The sequence below is a fragment of the Condylura cristata genome, unplaced genomic scaffold, assembly GCF_000260355.1.
Source record: "Condylura cristata isolate star-nosed mole 26May11 unplaced genomic scaffold, ConCri1.0 scaffold00008, whole genome shotgun sequence".
NCBI classification, from domain to species: Eukaryota; Metazoa; Chordata; class Mammalia; order Eulipotyphla; family Talpidae; genus Condylura; species Condylura cristata.
Window position 1 is genome coordinate 2649837 of NW_004567109.1, and position 10450 is coordinate 2660286.

Below are 10450 nucleotides of genomic sequence, written 5' to 3' on the forward strand. Positions count from 1 at the left end.
GCGTCCCCTGCGGCCCCTCAGGCTTCCGTAGGAGCCCCGACCCCGCGCTGCGCGGGGGAGGGGCCTGGCGGGGGCGGAGGGAGGCGCCGGCGAGAGGAAATCGGCGGCGCGACGCCAGCGGCCCATTGGCTGCCTCGTCTTGGAGCTAGAAGCCCCGCCTCCTTGGCGGGGTCACGTGATCCCTTTCAAAGATGGCCGCCCTGTTGTTTTGATGAATAATACTTGGTGGGGCGAGGGGGTAAGAGTAGGGGTGGAGGGGTAGGAGGATTTACTGTTCCAGCCTGAGCATCGCGGGTCCCGTCCTCCCCCTCCCCCCTGCCCGGGCTCCAGCGTGGAGGCGGGGCGTGACCGGCTTGATTTGGGAGGGGAGGGGCTTCCCTCATCAGTGCTGGGCTCTGCCTGGGTGGCTCTGGGGTCGCCTTACCTCGGGGCATCCACTCTGCAGTCGAACAGTTCCCGCCAGGGGCCAAGGGTAGGAAGGAGAGCAGGATCTGCTGGAGAAAGCACAGCTGCCGCGCCACCGCCACGAAGACACTGCAGGCTCGGGGCACGAGACGAGCTGGAGACCGAGCTCGCCTGTCTGGGTAACCTGGGAAGCAGAGGGTACTAAGTGGCGCCTTAAGAGATCACTGTAGCAGCAGCGGTGGCCGCCAAAGGAGGTTGCTCAGGGCACAAGCAGCTGTAGAAGTCTCTGGGCGATTGGAGTGACCGAAGCCAAGGCAGTTCAGTGCCTCTCGTGTTCTTATTTTTTAACCTCTGACTATGCAATTCTGAAACCTCCCCCATTTGGGGGGACCAGACAGCCCGATAGACACCTTCCACTCTCCTCCCGCTCTGGTCTCAAGAACAGAAGGATCTCTCTCTAAAGCCTTTCACCATTAAGAGGAAAGCGATGGAGGAGCTGAGCGCTGATGAGGTGAGCAGGTTGGGGAACACCTTGGGAGATTAGTTGGCAACTCTTTGGCGCTTTGGACGTGGGTGATATTGCGCCAGTGACTCCTGGCCTTTGGGCTCCGGGAAGAAATGGAGATGACATTTTCCAAGAATAAAATGAGTCTCTGAGAGGGTCTCCGGTTGTATTCTCCTGTCTTCCCTTGCCTTTTTCTTCGTTCTGAACTCCATTTGCTGCTTTTCGAGTTTCTTTTAGGATCTGGAGAAGAGGAGAACACCTTGAGGCATTTATTCTTCGGGGTGTTTAAGCAAGAAGGGCTAGATTTACATCAAGTTAAAAATGTGTGTGTTTTCGCGTGCACGCGCGCGCGCGCTTGTACTGCAGCGATTTAAAGAATAATTTTGGATGGAGTCAGAATATATGGTGGGTGTATGCTTTTAAAGCCAGCATTTGGGATCCCAAGTATGTGTGACTATTCATGGTATAAGTTGATTAAACATCCGTTTGTGTTTGGGGGTGGCCTGTGGACAGATTCATTGATAATGGATGCTCCCAATAGATGAATGAATTACATACAGTAAAGTCTAGTAATTTGTCAGATCACTGTGACTTCTGGCTACTGCTTTCTCGTGCTGCCTTCCTGTTTTCTGTCCCTTTCAAAACTTGTGTTTTGCTGTAGCAGACCTACTCAACTGGAAGCAAGTGACTTTGTAAGCCCCTCCCTCTTCTCTTTTCTGAAAGGAATCATACACATCTTGATGTTTTAAAGACTATTACTAAGATTGCCATAAAAACAGTGGTGATTAGGGTATACGGAATTTCCTGTGTTTCCATGGACTTATTTATCCCTTCCTTTTAACAAATTGGGGACTTCCTTTTCTGGACTCCTGATGGCCTCACTCTCTTCCACCTCCATCCTCATTTCTCCCACTGGTTCATAAAAAAATACTTCCCCAGATAATATTATTATCAAAGTAGTCATGGTTGTACATATGAAACATTGTGCTTCAGTTTTAGCCACAGAATAGTTAGTATGTTTACTTGGGACTAAAATTCTGCAGGGATGCAGCATGCCACTTGTGGATTAAGTAAGGGCCAAGTAAGAAAAGGGACAAGTCACAAATTGTGATATTCAGTTGTTTGGAGAGTCAGGGTTGCCCGTTCTTGGGACTTACTTCTTCCCCCTGTACATCAGGATTGTAACCTTAAATTAGGACTTTGAACTGTCTTTTCTGCAGGTCGGAATTACCCAGAAACCCTCTGAGAGGCACACAGTTTTTAAGTGTAGCTGTCCCCTTTTTTCTTTAATATTAATTCTATTAGATGCTTTCTCCAAAGGCAAAGAGTTTATGTTTTTAGGAATCTTTAGCTCCCAGGAATTACTTTTTTTCTTAACAGTCTCTCAGTTGTTCCTGGTTTTATACTCTGGCGCCTTTTCAGCTTGTACAAATCTTTTGCCTTCTTAAAAACAGTTCCTGGTTTAGAGGTTTTGAGTTTTCACCAAGGAATTGTTTTCAAACCAGTGATGTACACAACCTAGTTACAGAGACTCTGTAGTCTGAACTGTGGCTTTTCACTTTACCCAGTTCTTGAGGAAAGTGTGACTTTTTGGTGACCAGATAAAGGACAAAGGTATTGGACATGATAGGAGAACATTTTTGTGATAACCAGAGTATTAAAATCAATGTAAAAATTTAAGTTCACAGATCAGTATAAAATGATGTTCAAATTGAGTTTCATGGACACAAAGGGACAGATTAGTGACTTCCAACTTTACTCTCCGTAGTTCCTAAAATAAATGTTTTTTTTGGGGGGGGGCATGGAGGGAGAGGGGAGAAATCTCCTTAAATCCATTTTCTTTAACTTTAGAATGAGTTGAACAATTCTGAACAGAGATGGTTCTGCCTTTTTATTGTTTCTAATTGTTGGGAACTTGTGCCACAAAGTTGTTAGTGACTTTTGTTAGTAAATAATCCATTTATATTAGCGAGCTTTCCAACATCTGTTTCAGGGTGAAACAGGCAAGATTGTGTTCTTTCCAGGTAAATTCATTTTCATATTTTAGTAAAATGAAATGTGTGCAAAGAAGAGATAGGTATAAGCACACTTGTAGCTTTAGAAGATTTTACATTCTGGGCCCCGCTGGTCTCCCTGACTGGTCACCTTGAGTCCTTACGCTTTCCATCTTGGAGTATTCAGGTGGGGTGTTTCTCTGTCCTCACTGCTGCTACTGTGTCTCCGGCTCCTCGCGCTGGTTCAGTGCTCCGGGGAGCAGATCCCTGACTGAGGTCATTCTCTCAGGCCCTGCATTCCAGAGCGTCTCTGTTTACCATCCTTCCCGTGTGTTGCTCATAGGTTGTTTTCCGTGGATCAGCCCGGCCTCAAGTAGGACAGGTATTAAACTGCTTTGCAATTGTGGGATGTGACCACATTGAAATTATTTGCTTTTTGTCCTTCTGTAAATCTTCTTTATGACCTAGTTCATCTTCAAGATGGCTGGCTGAGATTCAGGGTGTGGTCAAGGTTTTAGAAGAGTGGTAGGTCTTCCCAAACATAGAAACGTGACCTTGGACTTTTTCGCAGTATTCTGTACGCGGACAGGCACCAGCGTTTATTAGCAGCCTCAGGAGCCTGCTCTGTGCCAGTCACTTGAAAACCATTGTCTCAGTTGATTTAACAGAGTAGTCGAGGAGCTTCTTATTTTCCAGGTGAGGCCATTGAGGTTTAGGTTAAGCTGCTTGTTCATAGTGATGTGTCTTTTAGAAGCGGCGGAGCTGGAATTCAAACCCAGGGTTCCTGATCTAAAAGCTCTTTTACTGCACTTCTCTGCTTAACGGCGGGCACTGAGTTCACTGTGGCACCTGTGTATATACCCTGCTAACCTGTCTGAGCTGCAGCAGTCTTCTGGAAGTGTCGCTTTTCATAAACATGCTCATGACATGATCGGGTGTGGAGCCTGACTCTGTCACACCCCTGAAGTGGTTCACTCCAGAGACCTGCTTTTTGAAGATGCTGTATTGGCCCAGCTGATGTGTTAGGGAGCAAAACAGTCCTTTTCCTTGCAGACATTACCATTTAACAGGGGCGGGGGGACACAGAAGTGCAGCAGTTATAACACTGGATGCTAAGTACCAGTGTGGAGGTGTCAGCAGACATAAGAAAAACAAGCCGGATCCCTGGCGAGGCAGCGTCTTCGTGAAGACTTTCAAGGAAAAGTGATGCTTCCACTGAGCAGCACTGCTGAGGAAGGGCTGCCGGAGCTGGCTGCGAGGCAGGAGCTTGGGAACAGCAAGCAGTGAGGCTGGCTGGAGCGAGGGCAGGAGTGAGGGCAGGCCGGCAGGCACCTGCTTTTGGTGCACGCTCAGAGATGCTTAGGCTGCCGCGTGAATACGGTGAAGAAGCCCTTGAGGGAGTTTGAAGGTTTAGAAAGATCGCAGGTCAGAAGAGGGAGGGGAGGAAGGTGGCTGCAGGCTGGCACAAAGGCGCAGTCTGCTGCTGCTGTCTGGAGCGAGGCAGCGTGGTCGAGCCAGGACGGCGACGCTGGGAGCGGACGGGAGCAGACGCCAGTTACGCAGGAAATAGAACTTAACCCACTTCTAGTGATCAGTGTGATGTGAGAGGGGTGAGGATGGGAGATTAGTACTGGGATTTTCTGTGGACTGGGGTGGGGTGTGGAATTCCGGCAAGAGGCTGATTGTGGCGACGGCAGGTGAGCTCCTGGTAAGGTAAGCCAGTACCTAGCCGCTCCTCACCCTGGCTGCCCCGGCATCTCTATCTCTTTGACCTTGTCTTTCTTGGTTACAGAGCTCAGGAGCTAACTGCACTTTTTTCCAGTTAATCGTCGCTACCACTCACTTCGTAATGTGTATTCTTCTTCCTCAGGCTGGTGGGAGAGTGGGGTGTAGCCTCCCAGGCCCCCTTTTCCTTCCCTTCTGTTTATTTTAGCTGAGAGACACAGTGGTAGTGTCAGCTGACATCCGTGAGCTCTCAGTACGTGCTGGCGCCCCTTGCCCACTGAGCGTGGTGGTGCTCACACCGTCTTACAGATTCGAACATCGGGGCTAACAGACATGAAGCCGCCTCCTGAGTAGCACACATTACTAGGTGGAGGGACCTAGCTTCTCATCCAGAGTTGATTCCAGGGTCCTTAATCCCTTTCCTAAACTGCCTCTAACAGACAGCCTGAGCAAGGGGTCACAGTCTCAGCATTTTTGTTGGCCCTTTTGAAATGGAAAGTGAAGCCTCCTTGTCACTGAGAGTGTAGCTCGAGTAACCCTCTGTCCTAGGAGTGGGGAGACAGATTCTTTAAGATTTTTGTGTAGAAGAACTGGACTACACACCAGAGTGGGGAGTAGAACAGGCGGATCCACTGAAACCCACTGCTGAGGGGAGCAGCGGGGAGACAAGAGAGGTCTGCTGCACCCTGGGGGTCACCCCCTGGCCGGGGATCGAACTCAGGCCACAGTGGGCCATCGTGGTGGTAGTGCTGAGGCTTAACCTCTCTGGTCTCCCTAGGCCTTTGCTCAGTGCAGAGTTCATTTTCCTCCGGGTACTAGTGTATCTGGGCAGCGAGGTCTTCCTGGAGTGGTCACTCAGAAGTATTTGCTGCCTGTCGACGCCCGCCCTGTGAGCCCGGCTTGCACGCAGCTTCTCTCTAGTGGGAGGGGACCGAGGATGACTGGACACAGCAGAGGTCAGGTGTGATGACTGCTCTGTGGAGGAATGGAGGAGGCTGAAGGAATGGAGAGCGGGGGTGGGTGCAGTCTTAAGAGGTGGCTTTTGAATAGAAATCAGTGATGATGAGGCACTGGGGTGGGGTGGGGGTGGGGGGAGTGTGTTCCCAGGTGCCCAGGCCATGAGGCGGGCACGTCTGTTCCAGCAAGTGAGGAGGCCCCAGGGGCAGGAGATACAGCCCTTCACTCTTCCTGCAGAAAGTGGTTCTCAGCATGAGGCTTCAGTCAATTCTGAGATGCCCTCCCACCGCCCACCCTCTTCTGCCCCCCACATCTCAGCATCTCTGAAATGGGGACGCTTATAATGGCTTAGTCACCTTTGGCCAGGTGGCAGCTGTGACGCAAGTGTCACTTCCTGTGCCTGGGCAGACCTGGCTCTACCTGTTCATGTTATTGGCCCGTCAGTTGAGTGCTACACCTGTTAAATTTAGTTGCCACTTTTAAATGCCTCCCCCAAAGGACACTTGGTTAAGCCTGGAAAGCAAACGTTACTTTGTATGCAGAGAGCAATGGAAACAGCAGTGGGTGTCAATTTGCTATTAGGGGAAAAAAAAGTGTCTGTTGTGGGAAGAATGACCGCATTCCTGGGTTTAGCACTCCTGGATTTATTGCAGAGCTGTACAGAGGCACAGAGCCACAAGGCCCGGGAACTGCGGCACCTGTAAAGTGGACATGCATTTAGAGGGCCGCCTTCCCACCAGGCGTGCCCCGAAGGGAGAGTAACTCCGCATCCCTGAAAAAAAAATTTCTAAGCAGTGAGAGGCTGGTGCTGATCAGCGCCCATCCCAGACAGTTGTTAAGGCATTCTGTTGTGGCTTAACAGGCAGTTGTGTGTGTGTGTGTGTGTGTGTGTGTGTGTGAGAGAGAGAGAGAGAGAGAGAGAGAGAGAGAGAGCGAGAGAGAGAATAATGTTGCCACTTCTCGGTGATGTCTTATGTGACATCCTCCCCGGCTTCTGTGGGGTCACGTCCCGATCAAGTGGGTCGCCAGTGTTACGCACCTTACCTCCCAGGCGGCGCAGCCTGGCCTCACCTGCGTGCCCAGAGCACTGATTAGTTAATAAATGTTAATAATTAATTAGTAATAACATTTACTAACCAGCAGGCTGGCAGAATCATCTTTAGAAAGCTATGTTGTCAGAAGGCCTCCGTTTCACAGGCTGTTTATCCAGGGCTGTCCTGGGGTGAGAAATAGCCCTCAGAGGCTCGGGTGGGCCTGGGGGCCGGAGGGTGGCTGCTTCCCTGTGCGGAGGGCGGTGCAGTCCCTCCTAACCCAGGAAAAGACCAGACCTCGAGTTGGTCTTCTGCTCCCTGTGAGTGGCTTTGGCACGTTGTAAAGTTGAAAGGTTGTTAGGTGACCTGTTGTGCATCGGGGCTGGCTGTGTGAGCGTTGTTCTCGGCCACGAGACGAGACGTACGGACGAGCAAAACCGGCCGGCCGAAGGGCCTGCTCCCTGGCGGTTCACATTCTGATTCATGCTGTAAAGGAAACCTTTTGGTGTTGGCTGCCCTGCTGAGAACCACGCGGGCAGGAGGGGGAGCAGGACGGGAAGGAGACTCTTTCAGGGGTCCAGGGCCCGGGTTTGGGGTGGAATCGGTGAGCGAGGCCAGCAGGTGTGTGTAGAGCCAGTGGCATGGTGCGATGGGACACGTCAGGCTGCATGGGGGGGCGCCAAGGACGCCTCTTGAGTCAGGCTGTCGTCAGTGGGCCGTTGACACGATCTAGCAGCTGCTTAAAGCGGATCGATACTTATTTCTCTCTAAATAGAAGTCTGGGGGGGAGGCTGGGCTGCGTGGCAGCTCTAGGCTCACGGGCCAAGTGCCTTCTGTCTTGTACAGACTTGCCCAACACGCTCCAGTCTTTCGGCCGCATTTGCCTGCCTTCTAGCGGGTGGGAAGAGGCGAGGAGGCGCGGTGGCGAGGTGATGTGCTTCTCCTGCGGCGCGCAGCTTGCTGGGATTACCCTGCTCCCTCCCATTGGACAGACCTGAGTCACATGGCCACAGCTTCTTTCTGGAAGCCTGAGAAAGATCGGTGTTACTGGCTAGCCACATGTCCTGCTGAAAGCGCTCTCACATTAGGAGGGGAGAAAGGACTGGGCCTTTCTAAACGCGCCTTCCCAAATCTAAACTTCGGCACCTTCCCAGAGGAAGCCACTCCCGCCACCTTCGGCATCCAGGACCTTAGATAGAGATGCAGGTTGGCGGCTGCACTGCACCCTTCCGTGTGTCACGGCGGAGTGGGGTAAGGCAGGGGAGGAAGAGCTCCCCTGGGCAGAGGAAGGGATGGGCATGCAGACCCTCACTGACCTGTTTCCTGGTCGGCTCCCACCTTGGTGCTAGCGAGACGCCCTCGCTTTGCCTACTGAGCCCCCTGGATCTGCCCCCCTTGGGGGCTCCCTGAGCCCTGCCCATGGTGGCCCTCTGGCTAGTCTTTCCACTTGTCTTCCCGGGGGGCCAGGTCTGACGTGGGCATTAGAGGAAGCTGGCTCGGCCAGCTTCTCCGGCTGCTTCCTGGGGGGTGCTCAAGGGGTGGGCCTTTCCAGGTCTCCGAGCCCCTGATTGCCAGCCTCTGCCTACACTAAGGCTGTAGACCCAGGCAGTGCTGTCTTCCCTTTTCATCTCTGCAGGCAAAGTGGTAAGCTGTGGCCTGAGGGTGCCTCACCTTGCGGGCCTGCTTGCTTCAAGTGGTAAGAAGGCAGTGGGCACCCACATTCCGAATTGTTCAACCGTTCCCCTAGAATTGCATGCGGGCTGTTTATTCTAAGCTGCCACAGGTTTGGCCACATGTCTTGTTGTGGCCTAACAAGAATTGCCAGCCTTCTGTCCTGGGATGCCAGTGCCTGTGCTGCCCCCGAAGCCAGTGCCACGCGTTCCAATTCTGTGAGGGCTGGTTACTGCCAGGTTCAAGCATTTACAAGTTGTGTGATATGAAGAACGAAAAAAGAAACTAATAGTAGGATATTGGTTTGCTTCTGCTGCTGCAGCAGAGAGATCCAAATGACTCATGACACAAACAAGATAGAGCTTCTCTTTCTTTTAAGTCAGGATCTGGATAGATGGCTGGGTCTGGTTTAACGACGCCATGGGTAGGGGAGCCGGGGTCACTCTATTTCTTTGTTGGCTCATCCTCCCTAGTAGCCCAGGGTGGCTGCACCAGCTCCTGCACTCTCAGCAGCATTCCGGTCCTTGGGAAGGCGCCGGGGAAGATGAGGGCCTGCTCCCATGCCTTAGCAACATGCACACATCACTGATTACAGCTCCTTTACCAGAATGGAGTCGTGTGGCCACAACCAAATGCAAGAGCTGCTGGATGTGTGTTAAGGGGCGACTTACTATCTCTGCAGTGAGACCAAGAGTTTCCCCAAGTGACTTGAAAACAGTTGTCCTCTACTGAGAGGGGGAATTTGGAAGAGAAATTTGGAGGGAGAGACGCACTTACCTGTCTCGGTCACAGTGTGATTCCAGTGCCTGTCAGTACCCCCGTGAGGTATTGGGTTCCTTGCTTAGGTGTATGGTTCTAGAGGGAGCACTGAGCTCCCTCCAACATTCAGAGGTTGGGAGGAATAGAGAACCTAGAAAGGTCGGTGAAAGACCGTGGAGGGCAGAGGTGAGCGTCCCTGGTGGCCGGCGTGCTCAGCTCTGTCGAATGCCAGTAAGGCAGCGGAAGACAAAGCTCACTGGAGGGATTCGGCAACGTGGAGGTTCTTGGTGACCTTGGCAAGGCTGGGTTCATCTCTGACTGGAATGGGGTCGAGAGACCCGTGCATAGGTTTGACAGACAGAGCCCGTGCTCAGCTCAGGAGCGAGGCCCCGGCCTCAGGATGTGCGGGAGCCGTCTGTGCTTGTGGAAGCTGTGGGTTTAAGTGAGACGAAATCATTGGGTGCGCACAGCTTTTTAGACTGTGTGTTTTCCCATTCCTCTCCTCACTAACTCCTTTATTTCTTCAGTAACTACTCAGTGTCTGTTTCTCTCTCCTTGTGATGAAGTAAAGATGCAGAGGTAGGTTTGTTTATTATCCCTAGCAGGGTGTTTGGGCCTGAAGAGTTCCAAATATAAATTCTGAGTCATAATCGGGAAAACACTAGATCATACTATCGTTCATTTTTAGAGCATTAAAAATGAGACCAAATAACAAATATATACCCAGTAAAACATCTGAATGTTAAAAAGTTCTGTTCCACTTTAAACCATTGTCTCTGGGGCTTGCTTCCTGCTAGGTCTGAGGGGCTGTGCCTGGAGAGATGCCATCTCCTGTGAGTAAGCGGGGCTCTGCCTTCACGACTGGCCCTCAGTGGGGAACGGGGCCAGACAGAGTGCAAGCACTAAAGGTGATATTTGCAGTCAGTGGAGCAGTTCACTGTAGCTGGGGAAATCCGGGAAAGGCTTAGGGAGCATTTAGACATTTAGAAAAATCTGTGGTGAGGATAAATGTTTCACTTATTTCTTACTCTCATTCATTTGAAATTGATTGTAAAAGTGTTAGCGCCATCAAAGAAAAACTGAAGATGGTGTGAGGCCCAGGCTCAGGCACAAGCCCAGACACGGGCTTGGGCCCAGGCCCAGGTCCAGGCTCAGACCCAGGCCCAGGTCCAGGCCCAGCTCCAGGTCCAGGCTCAGACACAGGCTCAGACACAAGTCCAGGCTCAGATACAGGCTCAGACTCAGGCTCAGGTGAAGGCCAGGCCCAGGCCCAGGCCCAGGCCCAGGCCCAGGCCCAGGCTCAGGCTCAGGTCCAGGCTCAGACACAGGCTCAGACTCAGGCTCAGGCTCAGGTGGAGGCTAGGCCCAGGCCCAAGGCCAGGCTCAGGCTCAGGCTCGGGCTC

General features: G+C 52.0%; 1 protein-coding gene and 1 long non-coding RNA gene across 3 annotated transcripts in view; one reads left to right on the forward strand and one right to left on the reverse strand.

The window, feature by feature from the left end:
* Positions 1 to 489, reverse strand: part of LOC105853398 — a 5503-nt gene extending 5014 nt beyond the window's left edge. Inside the window, exon 1 of the long non-coding RNA XR_001145246.1 lies at positions 425 to 489. This is a non-coding gene — a long non-coding RNA (uncharacterized LOC105853398). The remainder of the gene's footprint in view (positions 1 to 424) is intronic.
* Positions 202 to 10450, forward strand: part of UBE4B (ubiquitination factor E4B) — an 86647-nt gene continuing 76398 nt past the window's right edge. For both annotated transcript variants that reach the window (XM_012722322.1, XM_004678499.2), the window contains exon 1: positions 202 to 916. In XM_012722322.1, the coding sequence (XP_012577776.1) occupies positions 893 to 916 (24 nt within the window). In that variant the 5' untranslated portion in view covers positions 202 to 892. The remainder of the gene's footprint in view (positions 917 to 10450) is intronic.